General features: G+C 64.9%; 1 protein-coding gene across 1 annotated transcript; it reads right to left on the bottom strand.

Moving 5' to 3' along the window:
* Window positions 1-122: 122 nt before the first annotated feature.
* Window positions 123-25787, bottom strand: LOC117649996. Its single transcript, XM_034393236.1, has 4 exons — window positions 25439-25787; window positions 4720-5136; window positions 2390-2651; window positions 123-2008 (listed from the first exon to the last, which is right to left on the bottom strand). Exons 1-4 carry the CDS (start codon window positions 25641-25643, stop codon window positions 1666-1668), a joined length of 1227 nt encoding a protein of 408 aa, XP_034249127.1. The 5' UTR covers window positions 25644-25787; the 3' UTR covers window positions 123-1665.
* Window positions 25788-26135: the final 348 nt, after the last annotated feature.

Below are 26135 nucleotides of genomic sequence, written 5' to 3'. Positions count from 1 at the left end.
TGGCCTCATAAAACCTTCAGTGTTTGCCTGTTTCTACAGGGAGTGTGTGGTACAGCACATTTCTTGAATTTGCTGTTTCAATAGGGCAGGATGAGTGTTAAGAAAAATAACAGAAGCGGGTATGTCATTTTGAAATATCATTTACTTCTCATTAATAAATACTCTGTGACTTTTTCGTACATACAATATTCATAACAAAAATACAATACTTACAAACCCTTCATTTACTATAAAACATGTAACACATTTGCAGCTTTACATAATATACACAAGAGAGACAGGGGAAAAGAGCAAGGAAAAATATCAAAAGCTGAAAGCTTGGCACAAATTTATCTAAACTCCTGAAGATTCATTTATAAAAATATTACGATTTGTGAGATTGGTCATAAATTTGATTTACAAATACAACTTTGAAAATATATTTCTCAAGAAAAGGGCGTTAAATTTCAAAATTTCACACTGTTGTATAAAAAGGAATTACATGTCATAAATGTCAAGTGTTCAAAAAGTCCAATACGGACTACGCAGTCCTATGACAGAAATTGTACAAATAAAACACATTACCAAGCACTTCAACTTTTGGAAGACTCAGTGTAACTGCAGACTTCATAGATTTATAAAGAGAGGAATTTGTATCACAGCTTTAAAGTTTCACTTCAGATCAAGTGAATGTACAAAATACAGTATAATGATAACAGCAGAAAAATTACACTCATTTTAAATTATCTGCAATATACTCAAATGCAGCAATGAAAGAACATTCATAACCGGTAACACATACTTTCCATATGTATAAATGTACAAAATTACAAAGATTAATCAGTCATATGCTTTGATCATGGGTGGATCAGTTTCATTATTCTTCTTCATGATGACAAAAAGGAAAAAGACTAAGTTCCAGTATTTTACCCAAACCCTGCACATTTCGCAAACAAGTCTTTTCGCTGCTTGGCTGCATAGTAAGCTTTATCAGTTAAGAAAATGACAGGTCACTATTTCAACATGGTCACAGAGAGAAAGCGTCAATATCAATAATTTAAGAAAGAAGATATAGGAAACAGAATTCATCCAAGTACTTCTAAGATGTTCTTAGACTTATGGGAGGAACAACATTAATTCCTACCACTGGATTACATATCACAAGAGCATACACAGGACATATTTTTCCAATATGAATATGTATATTTGGATAATAGCGTACTATTTACAACGGCTCATGAGCTTCTCACGCAGCATCATGGCCAATCAAAATCAAACCAGATCTGGGGATTTGTCTGATGACAACCCCACGAAGTATCATAACGCGGTGGCTATCTTAAAACAAATAACAAATAACACCACCGAACAAAGAAGACTAGCACTCGCTTCACCAAGCGCTCTTGCACAATCATATCACAATGCCCTTCGGGCGAATCCAGGGGGGAGGACCAGCATGACCAGCACCGGCGTGGCGCTTCATGCCGCGTTGCCGCGTCCGGGGGAGCCACCAGCCACCAGCCGCAGTGTCAAGCAGACCAGCAGACGCGTCCACTTTATTTTAACAGGTCTCGCTTTCAGAAATAGGAACAAGTGCAATGTTCAGTCAGAGGCGCACTAAGGCAGACGGTGGGTAGTCGAGAAAAACAACAAGGAGACACAGCGGATGGTGGCCCTCGCCCTCACTGCTCAGACGTTGGTGGGCGGGTCGCTGCCGCTGGCGGCGCTGGCCCAGGGCACGAAGGAGGCCAGGACCTGCTTGTAGCTGGACTTGGCGTGGACGCGCGGCGCGTTGCCCAACAGCACGTTTCGTTGGTTGTTGTTGGCGAGGTGCGGTGCGTCCCGGTGCAGGTCCAGCAGGTCGTAGCTCGCGGTGTAGTTGAGCTTGGCCAGCGTGTGGTTCTTGGGCGGCAGGCCCGGCGGCAGGCTGCAGTCCGAGCCCAGACGGTTGACGCCGTGGCCCCAGCCCACGCCCGTGCCGCACGGCAGCAGGGGCACCTTCTTGTCGGACAGAGCTGGGAAGGCGCACGCACTGCAACAGAGAGAGAAGGAACGTCAGCATGCCGTTCACAACACAGCTCGGCGAGTGAGTCGGCCATGATTGACTCGTCCGGAACGCAAAACTAAATTGACACAGGCCTTCCCCCTTGCCCAACGCTTGCACTACGAACCTTGGCTCCCAACACCCCTTTCAACATCCCGCCTCTAGGCTCCAGCACAGGCAGTGGTGGGGGTGCTTCCGCAGACAAAGTCCTCTGCAACACACCACGAGCCAAGGAGGTGGAGGGAGTCCAGTTCGAGTCAAGTTTGGCTTTGGCAGACCCGTCAAACATTGCGCGCGCTGCCGCGGACACGTCATGTTTGCCGGTCGGTTGGAGCGGTTCGAGCTAGTACGTGTACTTCGTGTACTCACCTCAGCTTGCTGGCGCGCTGGTGCTGGCTATCGGCGCGCAGCAGGCGCACGGCCAGGACGATGAGGAGCACCAGGATGAGGGCGCCGCAGATGGGCACGGCGATGGTGGCCGCCTTGAACCACAGCTCCGCGGAGCGCGCCGCGGCGGCGGCAGCGGCAGCCGACTCCGAGGACGAGACGGAGGGCCCGGCGACGGCGCCCGGGGGCACCACCACGCCGGCGGGGCTGGACATGGTGACGTGGGTGTCGCTGCCGTTTGGTCCTGAAACACGAAAAGCAGGTCGTTAGGACGGCGTCAGGCACAGTGGCAGCCCTTTCCCGGAAAGGCAATCAACGTTATTGGCACTATACGAAGCGCAAAGCACTGCACACCGAGGCAGGCCGGCAGGCCAGGCGAAATCTGATACGGGCGCAGCCCTTGCGGCCCCCGCCGTCATCGAGGACAGGCGGCCAGCCCCCTCGGGCCCCCGCGGCCCCACGGCCTGCCCCATGGCGGCCCCCTGCCGCGCCGCCGCTCTGGGAACACAGGAATCCTGCTGCCCCTTCGGCCCCCTTCGGCCCCTTCCCCTTTCCCCCAACCTCCACGATTACGGCCCGAGCCGAGTGGACCGAGGCCATAAAACTTGCTTTATTTGTTTTAAGCCGAGTTAGCGGCGCGGCCCGCCCCGCGCCACGCCGCGCCACGCCCCGCCACCCACCTCATTTGCAATCCCACCGCACTTTTACGGGGGATTGATTCCTGCTATACTTTCATCGTCCGCCGACCAGCCTCACGTTCACGTTCGCGTCGGCGCGCAAGGAGCTCGGGCGGGGATTGAGACTGCCAGCGCGGAAGCCGAGCTGTCTCGCGCCGTCTCTCTCGCACTCAGGGGGGAAGGAGCCAAAGAGAGGGAGAGAGAGAGAGAGAGAGAGAGAGAGAGAGAGAGAGAGAGAGAGAGAGAGAGAGAGAGGGAGGGAGGGAGGGAGGGAGGGAGGGAGAGAGGGAGGGAGGGAGGGGGAGAGAGAGAGAGAGCGAACGGCGTGCGGAGTGAGCCTGCTGCAGCGGCTGCAACCCCCCGCAGTCGCGTCAACTGCCATGCGGGGCGCATCAGTCCGATACCGGCTAATGAGCCAATAATACCCCGAGAGGCGCCCCGCGAGCCCCGCCCCGCCCCGCCCCGCCGCGACATTGGGTGCGTTCCACACGCCACATAGCGAGCCAGCGAGCCAAGCAGCCTCCCGCTGACTGGTCAGAAACAAAACAGACTCCTTCCCTTCCCCCAGAGCCGTCCGGCCCGACCGCCCGACCCGGCTCGGCCCCTCGGCCCGTGCACGCCGCCGCACGCAAATAATTTCCATTTATTTACGATAGCCTCGCAGGCGACTCGCAGGCAGCGAGCGTGCCTTATGTAGACAAGTCTTTTTGTTTTATAGTCCATTTATCCCCCACCCGATATAAAACTGGAGACGTTTGTTTATCTCCTCGAGGAGCGACGGGACGGCCAACATCCGAGAGTGCCGAGTGGAGAGGGGGGCGGCCGGGGGCGGCCGGGGGCGGCAGCAGCCTATCGGTCACGTCGGCGACGAAGGATGCATTTCCTGATGCATTGGTGGCATTCGTCTACTTCGGGGACTACTTCGGGACTTTCCATCGGCCTGCCCTGGGGGCAGGGCGGCGCGGGGCGGCGCGGGGCGCGACCCAACACGTCGACGCGCACCGCGTGGGGAGTGCGGAGCAGTGGTGTCCGAGACCAAACAAACGTGCCGAACGTGACAACACGACGCGGCGCGCAGCAGCCGTTTGGCGTGATTGGCGTGAGTGTCCATCCGTCAGCCTCTCGCCTCGACTCCCGCGGCAGTCCTGCCGTCCTGCCTGGCCTGCCTCTCGGCTGAGGCGAGGGCGAAGGCGCGGAAGGCGGCCATGCGGCGGAACAGCCCGGCCTATTTTTGGACCATTGGCCAGAACCGCGCGCGGCGACAAGGCGTCGTCGGGAAGGCCCGGCGTGGCCGCGTGGCCCGGCGAGTCGCACCAGTGCAAGCTTGAGATGCCCGGCCACGCGGCCACGCCCCGCGGCCCTCGGTGGCCTCGACACCGCCAGCCGACTGATTCCGAGGGTCGCTTTCGTCGCGCTGACTCTGTCGCACCCATGCGGGACGCCCCATGCGTGCGAGGGAGACAGAGCGACGAAAGCGACTCTCGGAATCAGTCGGCAGGGACCGGACCGGTGGGCCGGCGCCACGATGCAATCTCTACGTAATAGCGATCTCGGGGGCGTGGCGCGGCGCCCCATCAGTCTTGGACCCGCCTTGCCCCGCCCCGCCCGGTTCCGCAAAGAATCCCTCAAACTCACCGCTGTGTCGCATCCTGGAGTCCGGACTATCGATGTGGTTGCACATGTCGTCTGTGCAGCACAGCAAGAGGGACGGCGTGTCCTGCGTGGCTCTCGGTCTGACGGCGTCCTGGGGCTGTGGAGGCGCCTCCTCGACCGCCGTGTCCTGCGGCACTGCCTCCACGGCGTCCTGCGGCGCGGCCAGGGCGGCGTCCTGCTCCCAGGCGGGGACGTCGTCGGCGTCCTGGTCCGACGGCGGCCTCGGCTGATTTTTACATTGCTGCTGCCTCCCAGAGTCCAGGAGGTCCAGGCAGCCGTGCCGCGCCCGGTAGACGTCAACATGGTCGACCAGGTCAGAGAAGCATCCCCGCCCGGCCGACTTGCACATGTAGCCCGTGGTGATGCAGGCCGGCAGGTTGCAGTAGCAGCGGACGTCACCTGGAAGCAAAACAAGGGCAAAGTTAGCCACGCCGAACTGTAGGCCCGCGACGCGGCAACGCGAAACGCACTCGGCGAAACCACAAACAAACGACAAACGGCGACCCGACTGTCTGCCGGAAGTCGACGCCAGGGCGCGCCAGGGCGGCGGGGCACACCGGGCGCGTCGTACAGTAGGAACGAGCACAGGTGCATAAATAAATAATAAAGCTATTGAAACTCAATAAGCGTGTGAATGACTGCCCGGCCCGTCGCCGGGGCGGTGAAAGGCGTGGGGGGCTAAGCAGGACATCACCATGACAATGGCAGTGCCGAGACCGGCCTGTGCCGCGCCTGCCGCGCCTGCCGCGGGTGTCGACTTGAGCGGCCGCGGCACACACGGCACACACGGGCAGAGGCCCCGGGCCCCCAGCACGCAGCCCCGGCCGCGTCGTAAAGCACCTGCTGCCCATTCACAGGGTGTACCGGCAAGCCGACCGGGGCGGGGCGCACGGGGAGATGAGTTATGGCGCCCGTCGCGGGGGCTCCCCCCTCACACACACACACACACACACACACACACACACACACACACACACACACACACTGACACGCGGGGCGCTCGCCAGCGAAGGTGAGCGGGGATCCCGACAACAGAGTCTCTCTTTCCGAAGCACCCAGCGAGCGAGCGGCGGGCTGACGGCAGCATAAATTAATGTCCCCGTTCGATATTCTGTTTGTTTCTCTCTAATGCAGGCTTAATCCGCGGCCCGCCGCCACCAAAACGGGCCGCGGCGTGGCACTCCATGGATGGCCCCCAGCACGCCATGCATGGCGGCTCGCCCTGCTCGCCCACGCGGCAGTAGTAGGCTGTGGCGGCGCGGCGGCCCGGCCCAGGACGCCGCCGTGGAGGTAGGCAACGCGCACGCAGCCGTGCCCGGCGGGGTGGCCTATGCGAGCTTCCGCGGGCGCTCCACGCTGCTCCACGCTGCTCCACGCAGTCCGTCTACGAAAAGACAAGACCCTCATCCAACGGCCGCTATTTGGGGACGGGCCCTCGCAGCCCTGCCCCCGGGGCAGCGCGGAGCGGGGCTTGTCTTCCTTCTGGGCCGAAGGCAGCCACAGGCTTGCAGCCACAGGCTTGGCCGGCCGGCCGCCGCCATCTTGCGTGGTTTTGTTTATGTCTTCTAATTGAAAGACCGCCGAGCCGCGCCGCGCTGTGGACACAGCGGGGAGCCGCGCGGAGAGCGGGGCGGCGAGCGGGGCGAAGGGAAAGAGAGACAGAGACAGGGGACAAGGAGGGAAGCAAGGAGAGAGAAAGAGAGCGAGGATGCAAAGAGTGCACTTTCCCCCACCAGCGGCCAACGGCCAGGCATTTGTTGCATTTGCATGGCCTGGCTGGCCTGGCTGGCTGCACTGCCTGGCCGCGGCTCGCACGGCTCAACAGGTGGGGCACTGCAACAATGCGTCCCGTCCGTCCGCGGCGTGGCGGCGTGGCGCGTCGTCCTGCCCGTCGTCTAGGCCGTCGTCCAGGCCGTCTAGGCCCTGGCCGTGCTAATGGCCGGCGCCGCATTCCCCGCTAGCTCCTCTTGATGGGCGTGCAGGCCGCGCTGGACGCCAGCAGACTGATTCCGAGGGTCGGTTCCGTCGCTCTGTCGCTCTCGCACACGCAGGGGGCGTCCCATGAGTGCGACGGAGACAGAGCGACGAGAACGACTCTCGGAATGAGTCTGCGGCACGATGGAGGACGCGGGACGGACGACCCTCGACGCGACGGCGCGACAGCCCGACAGGCCTATGATGGCACAATTTGGAGCGACAAGCGCGCCGCAGTCACGGATTGGCTGCGGGGCTTTCCGCGGACTTGAACGCACACAAACTTACACGCACACACACACACACACACACAGCCAAGGGCGGCCAAGGGTCGAGGAGCATTCCAGGCGGTGATGGCCCCATAAAACGAGCAGCCCGGCGGAGGGCCGGTGGAGGGCCGGCCGAGTCAAGCTCAGCCAAGCTCGGCCCTCGCGAGTAACTGACTGACCCAACCGAAGTAATACATCGAAGCCTCCAAGCGCAAATTTTATTTTTAGACCCTCGCAGGAGGCAGGGAAGGGGGCGATCCAGAGGGCTGCACACACACATGCACACACGGTGACTCACACACCGACCCGCTTACATGCACTTGATGCGCGAGTGTGCGTGCGTGCGTGCGAGTGTGTGAGTGAGTGAGGTTAGGTTGAAATGCCACCATGAAATAAAAAGCAAAAAACAAACGACGCTGACATTTACTTCGGCCGCCACGGGACGACGGCGGCGACGGTTCGATAACCGGTTCCGCTCTGAAATTCTGCTACTTATTATTTTCTTTTTAATAATGTGTATTTTTCTTGACGTCTGTTATAAAGCGAGGCATAGGACGCGTGAGGGCTCCCGGGCACACCGCTGGGGTCCACTGGAAGCGCACTGGACAGCCAGGCGGCCGAGTGGACGAGGACGTGTCCTTAGGTTCTATTCACGCCCAAGGGCCTACCTGCCTGCCTGCCTGCCCCCTCGGGGGCCCCTGCCGCCCCCCCTTTCCCTATTCCCCATTCACGCATTGGGCCGAGTGTGCCGTACAGTGTGGCGGCTCTCGCCCGGCGTCAGCCAGCGTCAGCCAGCGTCAGCCGCCAACAAAAGACCGACCCAAATAAAACGGAACGGACGCGTATGACGAGGAAAAAGCAGATCACGATAAAACAAAAATTGGGTCCCCGTGAGGGCGCAGCGAGGCGCAGCTGCTGCAGCCTTCGGGGACGTGCGGGGCGCCCCCCCCCCTCTTCTCCAGCACACGACGCGGAATAAAATGGGACGACAGGCGACATATGCTAAACACGGCGGACGCGCGGACGCACCGGCAAAGGGGAGACACATATACTACATCGCCGCTAACAACAATCATCATCGATGAGGATCCCGACGAACAAAACCTCGCCGTAAATTATGAAAATTTAATCAAACATAAATACAGGCGATCCGTCGCTCTGATCATCCAAATCAACATCAACAACACGCACACAGGCACACAGGCGCGCGCTGAGGCGGCATGGACGCGCCGGGACACACAAGGCGTCCATTATACTACAACGGCGCCGACATCGTCCCATAGATTTTAGTTTTTCCGCCGCTGATGCGACAGGGCGCCGTGCTCTGCGAGCCCAGACGGCCTCGCCGGCCCCGCCGCGCCGCGGACACCACATGCCGTCGGCGGCGACAGGGCAGCGCCGGGCAGCGCCAGCGCGGCCCCAGCGTCTCCAACGAGACGACCTCGATTCCGTCCTCCATCGATTTGTTTGCCAGACGGACGGCTGGCGCGGACCGGCGTCCACGTCGTGGAGGGCGCCGTGGTCGCGACCCGCAACCCGCACGCGCTGCTGGCACACTGCTGGCGCCGTCACGCCGCCATGCAAATCCGGCTAATCCGCGGTGCGTCGCCAAACGCCATCACGCCGAACGAACGCCGCGCGCGGCCAGCGGCATTTACATCTCATTCCGGCGGCCGGGCCGGCGCCACGGCCCCGCCACACTGCCACGCCGGCGACCAAGGCGACGCGACCGCGGGGTCGACGGGGACCTCATTTGGCGCCAGCCGCCAGCAGGCTGCTTCTGTCCCTGTCGCACCCCTGCGAGGCGCCGCTCGAGTGCGAGGGAGAGCTACGTTGGGCATGAGGCGCCAGCTCCTTATCAAGCCGGCGGCCCGGCGGCGCCAGCGCGTGAGGCCGAATGGCCAGGCGGACACTCGAAAAGGAAAAGGCCTTGGAACCGATAAGCCTTTTGGTCGTTCCTCGCGGTGGTTCCGCTCGGCCACTTTGCTTGCCGTTGGCGGCGTGGTGGTTGGACTTGGTCGTCAGGGCTGGCCGCCGGCCCCCGGCCGCCGCTCTCTCAGTGTGGGCGGCGCGGCGCGCACTCCAGCACCTGCTCGCTGGCCGTGTGCCCCACCTTTGCCGAAATGCGTGTGTGTGTGTGTGGATGTGCGTGTGTGTGCGAGTGAGCGGGCGCGCGTGTTTACGATTTTCTCGAGTAGCGGCCGGTCCCCGGAATGCCGCCCTATAATCTCCTGCAGTGAAAACGCCACGGCTCGGCCAGCCAAGCCAGCGAAGCCAGCACGGCCCGCGGCCTGCACCAGAGCACCCCGCCCGCCCCGCCCCGGCCCGCCCCGCCTCTGCAGCGCAGCCGATGCAGGCCATGCAATGCCCTGGACTTGACCAGCCGACCGGCCGGGCAGTGCCAGGCAGCAGGTTTGAGCGGCGCAGCGCCGGCGCCTCCTCCAAGCCAACAAGTGCGAGACCGCGACTGCGAGGCCTCAAGTCGCCACAACGCGACGACCCCCCCTGCTGCATGAGGGACTTGGTGGCGCCGGGCCGGGACGCGACATCCGTCACCACAAGCCGGACCGCAAATCCGAATCCCAATCTGAATCCGGGCGAAAGCCGTCGCGATTGCGAAGCGAGGAATGCGACCCACTTCGCCGCGGTGGCCTTGGCTGCCTTGGCTGCCTCGGCCGCCTCGGCCAGTCGTAATGAAATCAGTTCAACGCTTCCTAGAGTCCGTCCCGTCCGTCCTTCCGTCCGCATTCGGCCAATTCATCGACAGACAGGCGGCCGGACGGCCCGGACGCCACTTCGGCCGGTTCGCTTCGGTTCGGCACGTTGCCGGCGAGACTTATGAGGCATAACGGGTTGGGGCGGCCAGCCTTCGGCCAGCCGAGCGCTCTGTCTCTCTCGCACCCTTACGGAGAGCTCCATGAGTGCGACGGAGACAGAGCGACGGAACGACTCTTCCGAATCGCTCGGCGGGCGGCTTGGCGGCTTGGCGGTGTCGCGCGCTGCGGCGCCCGACAGGATCCGGAAAATGAGTGTCCGCGGCTCCGCGGCTCTGCGCCCAGTCGGCGCCGTCCTGGGAACGGAGAGGCACGGCACGGCGGTGCGGCGACCCGGCGGACCCGACCAGCCCGACGCCGCCGCCAGTTCCGTTCCCACGCCGTTTTACAAGAATTACCCAACACGAACGGCTGTCGCTCATCCCAGAGTTATCTTCGGGGGCCTCGGCGACGACGTCCCGCCCCGCCCCGCGTGACCGCAGGGCCGACCACTGACCCGGCGCCCCGCCCCGCCCCGCCACGCCCCGCCCCGCCGCGGCACAGCGGGGGAGCGCGAGGCACGCTCCACCCGACTCGGCCGCGGAGACAGCGGCGGCGAGTTACGACGTCGCCTCGCGTTTAGATTGAAAATTGACGACCGAATTTTCGTCACATTGGCAGCGGCCTCGACGACGGCGGCGCGGAAGGCGGCGAAGACTCACGACCCCGACGGACGCGCGCGGACGCCGCGAGGACCCGCTAAGCGGCCGCAAACAGGTCCGCGATGAGAGGCGGACACGGCAAAAGAAAAATGAAACGAAAATCCCGACTGTTTCGGAATGCGCAGTGGGGCGGTGGTTGCGCTGGGAGAGCTTGCACTGCGCTTGCACTGCCAGCTATGTCGAGCTATGTACACTTTTACAACATTTGATCGCAGCTTTTCGTCACCCCTTTACGTACCGCTCGCGCCGCTCCGCTCCAAGGGACTCCTCCGAGTCCGCAAATAAAAGTGTGGTCCCCAGAAAGACCAACGGGCTCTAACTCCCTCAGCGCGGCCATTGCCACGCCACGCCCCGCCCGTCGTGTCTCTCTCGCTCTCGCTCGGTGCGCCGTAGGCGGCGAGAGAGACACAGCTACGAGACACAGTTGCAGATCGCTGCAACTTTTTGGCGCGAAGATAAACAGCCGGCAGGCCTCTTCGCGCCTTCGCGCGTACTACCAGGGCACTGCCAAATAGAGCGCCGTCAAGGGCTGGCTGGCTGGGCTGGCTAGATCAAAGGCCAAGGCACCAAAGGGCCGTGAATTGACACCAGGATGACGACGTTCTCGTCCTCCGCGGCGGCCTGGCGGCCTGGCTCCGCGCTTCCTCCCTCGCCGGCACGACGACGACGCCGGGACAAGTTTTTGTGCGGCGCGCAGAACCGTCATCGGCGTCATCCACAAGCCCCGCCGCCAATAAATTGAGACGGCGCGGACGGCGCTCTCTCTCTCTCTCTCTCTCTCTCTCTCTCTCTCTCCCCCCCCCCCACACACACACCGAGGCAGTCACGGCGCATAGGGGCACAGAGGCACGTCCGCGGCCGGGGAGACACACGAGCGAGGCCAGTCTGTAAATCCAGCCGCCCGCCGCCGGGCACATTATCGGTTCCGAGTTGTCCAATAGGCCGGCGAGTGAGTGATACAGGTCGCCGGCTCGGCTCCGTCACCACCACACTGCCAGACGGCGAGGACGCAATGATGCACTCCACACTGCGAACGGACAGGGTTCGCATTCGCACACCGACACTGACTGACCACGCAGCGTGGTGCAGCTGCGGGGCGCCGGGTAGGGCGGGGCGGGGCGGGGCGGGGCGGGCGTGGGGGCGTGGCCCTGCAGGTGTCTCACGGAGCGCCGCGCCGCCTCACCCGGTCGCTCGCTTCCCGGAGCGCCCCGACCAGCACAGCGAAGCACAGCGAAGCCCAGCCCAGCGAAGCCCAGCGCAGCGCAGCACAGCGCAGCAGAACCAGCTCGGCTCGGCGCACGGAAAACTGCGAGAATCCTGGCGCTGGCCATGCGCTGGCCGTCCTTCTGCTGGCGCAGCATCGCGGGGGGGGGGGGGGTGAAGGGGCGCGGCGCTGACAAGACAGCGGTGGCGCTACTCGGGGCTCGGCTCGGCCAGGCCGCGCGTCCACCTGTCGGGGCGACGCGAGCGATGCCGTCGACGCCGCGCACCGCACTCACGCCGCCAGCGTCCCCCAAGTCACCAAACCCGTCGCACACACACACACTCACACTTTCACGCACGGCCGCGAACATAAATTGGCCGTTTCCGATCGGCGACGCCGACAGACCGACAGACCCCGCCTCGGCGCGGCGCCGCGCGGACCCCCGTGGCGCCGCGAAGCTGTGGCGCGGTGGCGTGGCGCGCCCTGTTCCGGTTTGACTAAATAATAAAAAGTCCGCGAGCCCAACCCCCTGTCCGGCCAGACGGTGCCGCTAGAAGCCTCTCGCCGCGTCTGTCTCTCTCGCACCCTCACGGCACGCCGGCAGGCCAGGGGGACGCCCCGGGAGTGCGACAAGGACGGCCCCCGCCGGCCTCATAAATCCCAAAAGCGAAAACGGCTCGGGTAATTAACGAGCTCGAAATAATGACCGCGAGCGCGTAAAAGGAGGGGGGACCGGGGGGCAAGCAGGATGGCGACGCAGTGACGCTAGCGCCAGCCCTCGGCCTCGCGCCTCGCACCGGCAGGACACGTATATGTAACCCAATTCGCGTGATGGAGGACCAGGACCGAGCCGGTCGCCCTGCCGCCCTTGCCGGACGTTGCAGCATTGCAGCGCCTTGCAGGTGCAGCACCGGACAGCAGGACGGGCAGACGGACAGGCAGACAGACAGACGGCTGCAGCCACCCAGGCGACTCATCCCGGTGCAGGCTGCATTGCTGCCTGCGCGTACCGGCCGTACCGGTGAGTGCGGCCTGTGCAGCCGCTTCCAGCCTTCCAGCCTCCAGCAGGGGGTACTTAGGGACCATGACTGCGCACGCTGCGCACGGCGCGCAGCCCCGCCGAGCACTAAACGCACCACGGCGATTTAACCACCGCGTCCAAACACGCCGGCGCTCTCGGCCAACAAGTGACTTCGCCTGTACACTCGGGTTCCCCCCGGTCGTAATTCCTGCCCCTCGACGGCGTGGTCGCGGAGGCCAGGGAGACTGTCGCCGAGAGTGGCGGACTCGGATGACGCGGCGAGGCGCCGTGGGGCTTCGGGTGCCCTCCGCGCGGCCGCCACCTCCCCGACGACGACGAACTCCAGGAGGCGCGGCCGGCCGGACAGGCCTTCCGGAGACTCCGACGGGGAGCCGAGGGATCCCATTACGAGGCGATTGTAGCGAACGAGCGCCATCAGTCGCCTTCACCTTCACAATCCTGGAATACGTGGTGGCGGCTGGCGGCGCGCCCTCGCGGTCAGGCCGTGCTGGCCGTGCGGCCCCGTCTGCCAGGCCAGGCCCGCTAGCTGGACGTAACGCGAGACGCCGGCCCCGCTGGCCCGTCGGATATCGCGCGCCCCGATCTCGGGAATCGGCCGGGATGACTTCATCATCCGATCCGCGCCCCGCCGCGCCCCGCGTCTATGGACGTCCACGTGGCGGAGTGGCCAAGGGAGTGGCGGCCGCGGCAGTGTAGTGGCTGCATCGCCACCGCCATCACGACGGTCACGTCCGCGGTCACGTAGTGCGCGCCGTGCGCCATCTCGCGGCCCGCATCGCAAGCAGGCGGCGGCAGCACGGGGACCTCCACGGCCTCCACGGCCTCCACGGAGTGCAGCAGTGGGGCGTCACCGTCACCATAAGGCGTCCAGTACGGGTGCGAGAGACACAGAGAGAGGAGACACCGTCCTGACTCGGCCAAGCATAAGGGAGAGCCAGTGCCACGCCGAAAGGCCACGGGCACGGCGACGGTGCTGATCAACAGGTGAGTTAACACGCCAAAAAAAAAGAGAGAAACCGGAGAGATAGAACAGAAAGAAACACAAAGTGCCGAAAAGACTGATCCCGCGGGACGGCGGGACGGCAGGACAGCAGAAGGATGAAGCGGCCGGCGACAGCGACTGATCCGTGCGACAAAGTCGATCCGTGGAGGAGCGGCGCGCCGGGCCGGTATACCTACAGTGTGCTCCCCGCCGTTCCGTTCGCCACTTCCAAAGGATTGCCGACGCGGCTCGCGCCGGGCAATGCGGGCTGGACGGCAAGCCGATTCCAATCCGAACAGTGCCTCTCGCACCCCTGCGGAACGCCCCACGAGTGCGAGAGAGACACGGGGAGACGACAGCACTGTGCGGAACGGGGCGGCCCCTAACAGTGTAGTGTTTTGGGACTAGCGGCGTCAAGTGGAGGCCCTGGCGCCAGCAGCCTCGCCGCCCCGCCACCCCGCACATGACGCAGAGGAGAGGCCCCCTCCGCAGGCCGAGCAGGCCCTGATGTCCTACCTGAGGCCCCAAGACAGGAAGCCCTCTGCAGTGCAGGCGCATCGCCCCCGCCCCTGCCCGCGCCCTGCAGGGCCCAGGGCCGAGGCAACAGTCGCTCGGTGGCGGAGCTCCAACGCCCTGCCTCGCTGCACTCCGAACGGTGCCGCGGCGCCGTCTCTCTCGCACCCCCATTCGGGCCACTAACCCCTTGAGTGCGAGAGAGACAGGGCGACGCGGTTCGGAGCCAGCCGACTGCTGCCGCGGCGGCCTCTCTCTGAAAACTGCGGCTGATTTTCTAGTGAATCCTCGGGCCATTACACACCCCGCTAGCGCGAGGCGAACATGATGCAGGGGGTGGTGGGCGATGGCGCTGGGGCAGGGGGAGGGAGGGGGTAGATGACGGCCTGTCATAATTCAGTCATCCAACAAGGTGAGCGGCCCGAAAGCCGTCCAAGACAGCCAGCAGTTTATTTTACCGCACATTTTTCTTCCGCCCGCGCCGCGCGCTGCGTCGCGCTGCGCGAGGTGGGTGGGGTGGCCCGGCCGAGGGGTTGGTGGGCAGGCCCGGCCGCGGCGGGGCGGCGGGGCCCAGAATAGCCCCGCGGCAGGTGGACCTAACAAGAGTATCAAGTCGACGTGGAAACACACCAACACGCGACCACCAAATTACACGGCGCGCCTCAAAGAGAGAGAGAGAGAGTGAGAGAGACACACCGACACTCGGACAGGTAAAGGTGGAGCCAGCAGAAGGGTTCCCGCGGCGTCAACGTCAGCCGGTGGCGTACCGGCGCACCGTGGCCAAAGCCCCGGCGGCGTCAAGGCTTCTAGGCGAGCGACGCACGACGCCAGCGGCGAACACCTACCGCCAAACCGCACCTCCCCGACGACGCGAGGGCGCCGTCACTCGGCTCGGCCCGGGGGTCATTACTTTCCCCATTACTTGATCGAGGCCTCATCGAACCACTTTGGGGCCATGCAATAGGCGCGCGTTTACCCCAAAGTAAATTGCCTTTTGTCCCGCTTGGCCCCTTGGTCCGTTGGCTGGCGCTCGGCGAAGACGAAGGCGAAGGGTTCGGACCGCCAGACCGCCAGACGCAACGCCTTATTAACCTAATTGCCCGGCATTTTATTAGAGGAACAACAGCAACAATTTCCCCCCATCCGTCCGGGCCGAACATCCCCGCCGACAACGGCGTGTCTGCAATCAAAAAATTTTGTTCAAGCCGCCCGTACCGCTTGGCCCATGCTTGGCCCGGCCGGCCGTCCAAAGCGTCCCGGCCGCCTGCACCGTCCGCACGGCCCTCGGCACGGCCCGCTTGACCCTGTCGTTAGCCCAGGTAATTGCGGGGTGGCCATCCAGGCCCGTCCAGGTTCGTCCAGGCCTCCAGGACGAGGACCTTCCCGGCCTGCCCGGCCTGCCCCACGCTGCCCCGGGGCCACGGGTATACCTGGCGGGGGCGGGCGCCGACAGTCTACCGGGCGGCGGACGCTGTTCGGGACAGCGAGGAGGACCCCCTGCTTCACCTGCACGGCCTGCACGGCCTGGACGGAGGCGTGCCCCATTCAGCGGGGCCTCGGGGACCAGCTCGGGGTGGAGGAGGAGGGCGAGACGAAGAAGCGGCGCAGCCAAATTTCGGGATGCGGCAACAGAAACGAAAGAGTCGAAACCAAGCTCCGCACTCCGCACTGCTTCAGGCCGGTTCACTGCCGTCGTGACCCAAACCCGGAATGCAGCACAGCCGCCGCGCGCACCAGCCAGCAGCGGCCCGGAGGTGCCCGGAGGTGCCCGGAGGCTCGAGCAGTCGTTGGGCTTTTCCGCGAACGGGCCGCGCGCCGCGCCGCAGCCAGTAGGACTCTAGCAGCAACCAGTGGCGTTACTCTGGCATTCCACTCTCCGGGGAGACAAGGAGGCGGGCGAGCGCTTCTGCACCGACGTCGGCGTCGTCGGCGTCCTCGGCCAGGGTGGCGGCCGCGCGACAGCCTCCCCCACGGGATGCAGCTGCCGACGGGAGGGGCGTGTCGGGCGGAAGGGGGAGGCGGGGGCGCCCCCTGCGCGCCGACTCGTCCCGTCCGACCCTCCGCGACCCGACCCAACCCGACCCGACACGCAAGGTAAACCTTTAGATAAGCCTCGATGTGGGAGGCGGCGGCGGTGCGCGGCGCCTAGCGGCAAAAACCTCTCCCCTCTACCCCATCCGGCCGGCCGGCCGGTCGAGGAATGCGCACAAGCCGATGACGACGGGCACCGCGATGACGGCCGAGAGGGCGGCGACGGTTCGGCGACCAAGCTAAATTGCCCTGAGACAACATTTTATGAAATCGCCGAGGTGCGTGTGATCGCGGCGCAGCGGGGATCAAGGATGCGGCGGCGGGGGAGGAGCGGAGGGGAGGGGGAGGGGGCACTCAGACGCACGGCAGGGCAGGGCCCTGTCATTAGGTATCCTCAAGAGTGTACTCGGCAGCACAACAAGAACAAGGCTGCCGGCCGGCCGGCCGGGCTGGCAGGGCTGGCAAGCAGGGCCGACCGAGCGGGCCCCCGATGGGGTGGGCGCGTCCCCCGCGTCGATTAATCAAAGCCCAGGCTGCATTAATTTCTCATACCTCGCTAAGGACGGGGAGGGGAGGGGAAACTAGGGCCGGTGTGTGCAGTTTGCACCCCACGAAAAACAAAAACGACAAAAACAAGCGAGGTAAAATTGTGAGTCATCGTGCCGTAGGCCAATCTGACTCATTCGTTTGCTTTTGGTGCGACCTGGCGCAGTGCGTATCGACTAGTGTGGCGTGCTAGAACAGGGCCTACGCATCACACAAAAGCCACATTTTCGAAGCAAAACAACACAGGGAGGTTCGTTGTTCAACTGCAGAAGCAGTCTCTCTCTCTACTCCCAACACACACATGCACGAACACAGCGAGCGCCTGGCCTGTCGAACGTGTACATACTCTGCTGCACCGAGCCCACACACACACACACACACAAGGCACACAGGTAGCCTGTATGCAGAGAAGCTGCTACGGCGAAAGGCGAAAACGGCCAAGAAAAGGGGGAGGGGGAAGGCTCTCGTACACGGCCCCGGCCGAGGCCCCAGCGTCCCTCGCTCGTCGTTTTTCACTAATGAAAAGTCTACATGTCTGCGAGCGAACGCGCAGTGGCGCGCGCGAGCGAGCGTGTGCCTGTGTGCGTGCGTGCATCTCCGTGTGTGTGTGTGTGTGCCAGAGTGTACGTAGCGCGTTCCAGGGAGAGTGCCCAAGCGGAGAGGGCGACCCGAGCTGCCGAGCCCCGGAAAAGTAATCGAGAAATAATGAAAGCAAACTCCCTGCCGGCCCTTTCCCTTCGTCAGGGCGAAGGCGGAGGGAGTGCGAGGGAGAGGGAAGAGGCGAGTGCGTATGGACCGTTAATTAAAACGCGTCGCAAATCACGGGTGGCCTGACAGTGGAGGGGCGGGGCAGGGCGCGGACGACCGCTCCGACGAGCCTGATCAAACAGAGCACCTCACGTGTCGACGGGTGGAACCGGGTAGAGCAGCGCCACTGGATGAACCACCTCCAACTGCCCACTCAGCGGAGACACATACCTGCAACACGAAACAAAGACATCAGTCACCCGGCTGCTGGTGCTGAGACACCGTGAGACACTACTACACTCACTAAACGGCCGCCGACTTGGAACAAAATTTTAGCCAATTCTTGCTCCTCCAGCGAAGCGAGCGCGCAGCTCCGAGCCCAGCGCCCCGCCCCGCCTCGCCTCACCGCAGCACGAACGGGCAAAGCAAACTCAAATGAAATTCCTGGACTGCTTCGCTTCCCGCTCGAAGCACTCGAAGCGCCGCCGGAGCCGCGCGGCGCAGTGCAGCAATGGCAGCAAGCAGGCCGAGCAGGCCGTCGAGCAGGCCGGCTCTTTTATTTCATTTTCCGTATCCACGATGCCGAGGCACGTCGTGGCGGCCGTGGCGGTCGTGGCGCGGCACGCCTACCGTCTTTGTTTCTGCTGCGGTTTCGCCGTGCTATTACCCAGCACGCCCCGCCGCGCCCCACCCCGCCCCGCCGCGCCGTCTAATGAGCCACAGGGGCGCCGAGAACGCCCCCGCGACGCCACCCATCGCGAGGCGGGCTTGCTTGGAGGAGCACGTCACCCGATTCGGCATCGCCGTGGTAGCGCAGTCTGCGCGCGGTCGAGGTAATGCACACACACACATGTTCGAACGCACTCACACACGCGCACGGTGAGTCATTACGGGCAGGCACGGCGCAGGCACGGGACAGCGACGAGGAATGCCTTGATGGCCGAGCCGGGCCTCCTCGGCCGTCCGGACCGAGGCCCGGACCGGGCCGGGCAGATTATTACGAAAGAATAAACACACGGGGTGAGGCGGTGCGGCGGTGCGCCTCCAGCCAGAGGGCCCCGCCCCGCCCCGCCCCGCCCCGCCCCGACGAGACGGACTAACGACGTGCCGGACCCACCCCCGCCGCCTACAAGCAGCGCCGCGCGGGTGTTTTGAACGCGGCGGCCGCACCAGTGCGCTAACCATCAGGCAAATCCCGCCAGGAGGGGGATATGACAACATTTATGTCGCACTGTAAAAGCTTCGGCGGGCTGCAAGGTAAGTGCGCGACTCCCCCGCCCCCTCCGGATTGCTTTACCGCCCACGTACTGCACGGCACGCCGCGGCACGGCACGCCACGCCACGCCGCCCCACCCACCGCGCCCAGTCAGTGGCCACGGCAACAGGTGGGGCGGGGGCGCCTCGCCGAGCCCCACCCCACGGGGCTTATCAACAGACCGGCGGAGCGGTACGACGGGGCGGTGGTACCCCTGGCGCCAGGCGGCCAGGCCTCCCTAAAGAGCTTCCGCTGCGAGGATGAATGTAAACGGAGTGCGAGCAGGGCGCGGAAACCAGCCCCGCCGCCGCACCCACATACATACGGCACGCACACACTCCACACACACACACACACACACACGGACGAGCAGGAGAACACCGTGTACCTAACGAGATGCACGGCGCGGCCGGCAGGGCGCAGCGCGCAGCCTACGCCGTAGACGTCCGCACACGTATCGCCGGCGCTAAGCAGACCAGGACGTGGATCGTGTTTGCGGGGCGGGGCGGGGCGGGGCGGGGCGACCACACAAGGCTCGCGCCCATTACCCGCGGCCTGGAATTAATCCATTCATTTCTAATTACCCCGGCCGCCGACGACGACGACGACGCGGTGCTCGTCGCGCCCGTCATGGGGGCGGCCAACGCGGCCAGCGCGGCCAACGAGACGGCCTGCAGTGCGGCGGAAAGCAAAACAAAGCGGTGGCGAACGTGAGCGACGGACGGCCCCTGCTCGCTGCCCTGCTCGCTGCCCTGCTCGCCCCGCTGTCACTGCGATGCGTCCGGCGCGCCTCAGCGAGCCACCGGGCCGTCCTCAAGGGCCCCACGCTCCAGCGGCCACGGCGGCCAGCCCGCCCGTCGCTCCGTCTCTCTCGCACCCCCACCAAGGCCCTCGAGAGCGCGAGGGAGACAGAGCGACCGGAGTACCGTTCGGAACCCAGCGCGGCGCAGCGCGGCGCAGCGCCCCGAAAAGCGGCGCCGTCATCGAGCCCCGGCAGCGGCGGCCTTTTTGTTTCGTTTTCGTTCGGCAGCGCCAAGCAGCGCCGCGGTGCTGCGAGGCTCGGAGGCAGAGCCGGGGCGAGGCGCGGTGCGGCACGGCACGGCACGCAGGGCGGCGTAATTAGCCCCACAGCCCCGGCGAAACCAAACAATAACTCTGCCGTGTTGCCGCACTGCACAGTGCACTGCACGGCCAGCGCCAGCGCCAGCCAGCCACTCAGGTAGGGACACCCGCGTCCTCCTGCCGCTCTTCTTTTGTTCTAAAGGCCACCACTGCCGTGTGTGTGTGTGTGTGTGGAGAGAGAGAGAGAGAGAGTGTGTGTGTTTGTGAGTGAGTGAGTGAGTGAGTGAGTGTGTGTGTGTGGTGCTCGGGTTTCGCGCGGTCTCAATGATCGCGTCCAGGACGGCTGGCTGCGCACGCTGCGCACAGGACGGCCGCTTCAAAAAGCGAGTATAAAAGTTGCCGAAACGGAAAGCGGCGAGCGAAAAGACGGAGAGGCCGAAAGGACGGCCTTTTGTGGCACTTTGAGGGTCGGAAGCGGAAACAAAGGGCGGCCGATGGGCCGATGGGCCGCAGGGCGGGGCGGGGCGGGGCGGGGCGCCGCAGGGGGTGAAACCGGATCAGCCGAAACGGGCTTGGATTACCGCGCCGTCATTCACTGTGAACTCTTTTATCATTTTCGTTTTCGTTTTTGTTTTTGGCCCTCCCTGGCAGTGCCTAGCCCATTCAGCCTGTCGCCGGCGGGCCGCGCGTGGGCGGGGCGCCGCTGCCGGTCAGCAGAACGATTGTGCTTGGTCGCTCCGTCTCTCTCGCACCCCCACGGCCCGCCCCGGGAGAGCGAGAGAGACGGGGCGAGCTGCAGCAGCAGCAGGGAAAGGGGCGCGCACCGCGGCCTACTTCCGGGCAGCTAATGAAGCGCGCCGCGTCGCCACCAACAACGCCCTGGTCGACGAGGACGTCGCCGTTAGGCATTTATTCCTTTGTTTTTCCGCTCAGCCAATCCCCTGTCGGGCTTCGGCGGGCTTCGCACCGGATGCACACAGCCTAAGCCTAAGGGCACAGCGCAGCATGTGGCGCATCGAAGGGCTATCGGGTGTGGTGGTGTGCGCGAGCTGCGCGAGCCCCTTCAAGCTCACCAAAGTGTATCGACTTACACGGCGTGCGGGGTGACGTCATCCTCGCCACACAAAAGAAAAGAAAAGCGAGTGTAGTGGTTCGAACACACCGTTCGGTTCGGGTCGTCGTCGTGGTCGGACGGGCCTAGGTCGCCTGCTACTTGCATACCTCGCTTATCTCGGATGGGACCGGGCGCAGCGCGGCGCAGCGGCCCTTCACGGGGGTCGCTCCTCTTTCTCCCGAACCTCGTCGTCCTCGTCGCCCGCGTCCACGAAATGGGGGGACAGGGACACGAGGGGACACGGATGCTGGCCGCCCCTCTCCTCTCCACATTCCGACCGGCCGTGCCGGCCATGCCGCCGGCCCGCCGTCCCGGCCCAGGACAGACCTGTCTGAGTGTGTTTCGCTGTAGTGCCCCGATAGCCCTATCACCCATCCGACCCGACGGCCGACGGGCACGGCCGCGCTGCCATGGACCAGGCTCGGCTCCGCCCCGCTGCCCGCCGGCTGGCCCGGCTGGCCAGGGCCCAGCTCTGCTCTGCTCGGCTTGACTCGGCTCAGCGTGATGGATCTGGTGCGAGTGTGCACGCACCGCCATCTGATTTACGTTTGTATTTACGTCGCGGCCCAAAGTGCTCAGAAAACCAGAGAACCGCCGGCGTCGTTTCATAGAGGCGGCCGGTACCCTGGGCTGGCTGCTGGGGCTGGCTGCTGCGGCTGGCTGCTGCGGCTGGCCGCCAGCTCGGGCTGTCCGGCGGGCCGTGGGCGTAAACGGGCGGCGCTAGGCGGTATGCTAACGAGGAACGAGGCCAGATTCCTCGAACGGCTCGTTGTGAGAACCTCGATCCTCGATGCACTGCCCCCGACACTCCCCTCGCCGGGCTTGCCTCTGGGGCCTCGCCGCCGGTTTCATCATCGGTTATGATGAGAAATTTGGCGGCCAGCAGCCGACTCGCCCCCAGGACCACCACGACGAACACCGAGGTCTGGACCACGCCGCGCCCGTGGCCAGAAGGAGGACAAGTACCTCACCCTTCCGCTCCCACACACGCCTCGTTGTTATCCAACAGGCCCTCCACGAGGACGGCGGGGAGCGAGTCGATATTCAGGAGGCCCGCGGCAGAGTCAACGCCACCCTGCTTATCGCCACGATAACAACGCGCCGGCTGCCTCGAGTGCGTGTGTGTGCGTGTGTGCCCCCAAAGTGGACAAGGCCGACACACAGGCGCCGGTCGGGCGGCGCATGGCGGCATGGCGGCATGGCGTGGTTGGCCCAGACAGAGCAAACAGGGACTCTCCGGCCGGTCCGCGCGGCCCTGGACGTTGTGAGCGACACCTCGATCGAGGACTTCTCGATGGCGGCGGCGCGGCGGCGGTGATGACGCAGGCAAGCAGGCCCTCGTTTAGACTCCGCGGCGCGGCGCGGGGCCGCCGCGGCACCATAAAAATATAGTGCCACGTCTGGCAGTCGGCGGAGGTGGACCAGATGCACTCAGGCGCCGCCACGCCACGGCAGCGCGCAGCCTGCGCAGCCACACCCTCGGAGCACCGCGGCGGGACGGCCTGAGTCACCCGCTGCACCCGCCGCAGCAGCACGCCGATAAAGACTCGGCCTGATATTGCTGTGTGATGCAAGCGCGAGTGGAAAGGTGCCATGCGCGCACACACAGACACAGAGACGCACACAGACGCGCGGACAGACGCGAGGCCCGCGGCCGTGGGACGAGACAGGTCTGAACTTGCTCCATGCGTTATCGGCAAGGCAGTCATGCCATGCGCTGCGTGCAGCACGTCGTGCAGCTACCGGCCTCAAGTTGCACAGGGTTGCGCGCCGTCTGTCTGCAGTCCGCTTTCTCGCCGCGCGCACACACACGCACGCACTTCCTCCAGAAGCCGCTGATGGCCCTCGGCGCGCTGAGCGCTTAGCGACGCCCCCTCCGCTCCCCCCTGGGGCCGTCGGCGCCCCCTATTCTCTCCGCCCGGCCGCCGTGTTTCGGGGAAAAAGATAGTCTATTAAAAGTGCATCGGCGTGGCGTGGCGTGGCACGCCCAACCGCGCAACGCACAGAAAGCCAACAAAGGCCTCACGGTGGACCGGGCGATGGCCACTTGGTTTAGCCATGGATGGTCACTTCGGGGTGCTGCAGGCTGAGCACGCTGAGCGGTCTCGTCACTGTGTCTCTCTGGCGCGCATGCGAGGCGTCCCGCGAGGATGAGAGAGTTCGGGACGAGCCTGCTGCTGCTGCCGTTGGCGCCGTGTGTTGGCGCTCGCCCCGCTCCGCCGAATGACGTGTCTGACGGGTCGGCCCTCCGCCACGGCCGCCACGCCGCCACGGCCAAGCTGCACTTCCTCACGACGCCGAGCGACGCCGAGCACGTCCCCAAGTGCCTCACGCACGCACGCTTGCACGCTCGCAGCGCGCCATTGCACGCACGCCAATTTCACGGCGCGTTTAGTCTCCTGTCATCCACCTTTCGGCTCCCAGCGCCGCGGCCGTAAACTAGACTATGAATATCCCGGCGCGGCAGCGCGGCGTGCCTCTAGGCGTGCGGCCGTCGACGCCGACGTGCACGCCGCGGCCCCAGAGCCCGCTTCCCTCCAAACCCCGCCGGCAGGGCAAGCAGGGCATGTCCGAGCCACTCCACTTTGGCCGCAGTGTCACAGTCACAGAGGCGGCGGGGAAGGGAGGGGAGGGGTGCCCTACCCCGCCGCCGGGCCGCCACCCTACGACATGCCATGCCGCGCTGGCGCCAGTCTGCCCTGGGACAGGCGGCGACCGGCTCGGCTCGGCCGCGCTCCGCCCGTCCCGGCTGCGCTCGACGGCGTGCTCGGCTCGGCCCCCGAATCGCAGGCAGTAGACAAGGCGATGCAGCGCGCCGGCAAGGCAGCGGCAAGGCAGCGGCAAGGCAGCGGCAAGCCCACAGCCAGGCAGGCAGGTAGGCAACCCCCTGAAGGGCACCGCAGGGCGGCCGCCAGCCTCGTCCGACCGGCCCCTCCCCCTCCCCCTCTTCTCTACCTTCGCTCCGAACAATCGGGCTGGTTGACCTGCTGCTGCCTGCGCCGGCCCGCCGGCCCTCGCACAATCCTCCACACAAAGACACAGCGAAAAAAGAGAAGAGAGGTAAACCGTTGCTTTATTTGTGGGCGCCACGAAATCGACGAAATCGCCTTTATCCGCGTTTGGCTGGGCTGTGCTGCGCTGTGTAGGGCTGCACGCTGCACTTCCCGGCCGGCCGCGGCCTTCCGTGTGACCCGACCTGACTTGCCGGCTTGCCTGGCCGGCTTGCCTGGCTTGCCGACAAGACGGCCATGTGTGCGCACCGTGCCCGCCGTGCCCGCCCCCTCCTCGGAACGCCAATCGGGCGAGACGCGAAAATTGCGAAAATCGTCGCCGAATCTCCTCCCCCTGCCAGGCACTGCCTTGCCGCCTTGCTCTTGGCAGCTCTGAGGGCCGGCAGGGCCGGCAGGGCCGCCAGGGCCGCCCCTCCCCGTCGGGCCGTCGGGGTGGCAGGGCCAGCGCACTGCTGGCGCCGCGGCTGATGGCCGGTCAGATAGGCAGGCCGTCAGCCCAGCCCAGCCTGGCCAGCCGTCCCCACTTGGTGGTCACGGCAGTGGAAGCGCCGCGGCCACCTCGCCGCCGCTCCCCGCCGACGTGCACTTGGCGGCGACAGCGGCGACCGTGTGCGGCGACCACCAAGGCCTTACCGGGAAGGGTGGCCGGCCAGGCGCCAGGCGCCCCGGGCGGCTGCCAGTGCTTCCGGTGTAGGCACTCCAGCTCGCCGATGTTTGATGTTTACCCGCTTCCGGCGGCCGGGCGCAGCGCGCAGCCAGGCGCAGCCTGCGCAGCCAGCCAGGTGGCTCTCTATTCCGGGGAGACAGTGCGAGCAGCTCGCCTCCCTCCGGGCGCCCCGCCCCGCCCCGCCCCGCCCCGCCCCGCCCCGCGACCGCAAGAATGGCAGGCCGCGTGGCCGGGGCACTGCGCTTTGGAATGACATTTCGGTGCATTTTCGCGCGGCCACTCCACTGACTCTGACTGCGCGGCTGCGCGGCTCCGCGGCTGATTGGTCTGACGGTGTGTCGGGGCCGCGGCGTGTCCCGCGGCGCCCTCCCCTCCCCTCCCCGTCCCGCCCGTCTGGCTGTCTGGCCGCGGAGTGGCGCCGCGCCGTGCCTTTCACCCGAACGCGGCGCCGGCGCCAGCGATCCGCGAGCGCAACGGGCGGCGCGGCCTCGACGGCGAGGAAAAAAATCTTTCGAGGGATTTGAACCCGCGACCTCCGCCCCGTAGAGGAGGTGCAACCGCCGCCTTGCAACCGCCGTCGCGGTCGCCCCGAATGCAAAGCTTGATGCCTATCCGCTGCGGTGGGCGCTATCACGGCCTGCATCGGGAGCTACGACACTTGGCCGCTTCGGTGGCACCACGGCGTCGACGCGAACCTCCCCTCCGAGTCCACGGCGTCCACGGCAACGCAGCCCCCTCGTCACGCCGCTGACTTCCCTCCGCGGCACGGCGCGGTGCGCGGTACGCCCCCGTCAGTCCAAGCAACTCACCTGGAGACCGCTGGCTCCACTGTTCCAGGTCCACGGGGTGCTGGTGGCCGACGCTGTGGCCGACGTCGACGTGCAGGGCGAGTGACAGCGAGGAGGGTGCGGGCGCCAGCGCCACCACCAGTCCCAGCACTGCCACCCACCACTTGAGCGAGGACGCCGACATGGTGACCGCCTTGTCCACCCGGGTGTACACGGGGAGCCTCATAGGGGCATGATGGAGAAACACGCGGAACGGAAGCGGAGGGCGTTCAAAACTTGGGGGAGGCCCAGACGTAGTCACAGAGACGGGAACGAGGAGTGCGCGCGCGGCACAGCGACCCTCTCTGATGCGCGGCCGTGGCCTAACTGACGGGACGGGACGGGTCGGATCGGAACGGGTCGGCGTCGGCCGGCCGTGGAGCGCCGGGCCGGCACGGCGGCACGGCAGCCAGACTCCCCTCCCCCTCGCCATGCTCGCCATGCTCACGAGGCGACCGGCAGGCGCCAGCGGCGGCCCAAGCAGTTCCACCCGGGCCCCGGGCGAGGGGGCGGAGCGGAGCGGGGAGTCTGGGGAGGGGAGCTTCCAACAGCAGCGAGGCAAGCGGCGGCAAAGCACTCCATGCCTGTCGGCCTGAGGAAGCTAAGCTAAAATAAAGGTGAAGTGAAGCAGAGGAGGAAGCGGCCTGCTCTAGTGGCGGTCAAGGCACGGTCGAGGGGT

This window comes from Thrips palmi, unplaced genomic scaffold (genome assembly GCF_012932325.1).
Source record: "Thrips palmi isolate BJ-2018 unplaced genomic scaffold, TpBJ-2018v1 HiC_scaffold_4, whole genome shotgun sequence".
Lineage (NCBI taxonomy): Eukaryota > Metazoa > Arthropoda > Insecta > Thysanoptera > Thripidae > Thrips > Thrips palmi.
Note: the sequence above shows the minus strand (reverse complement) of the source record. Positions and strands in the feature narration are given on the sequence as shown.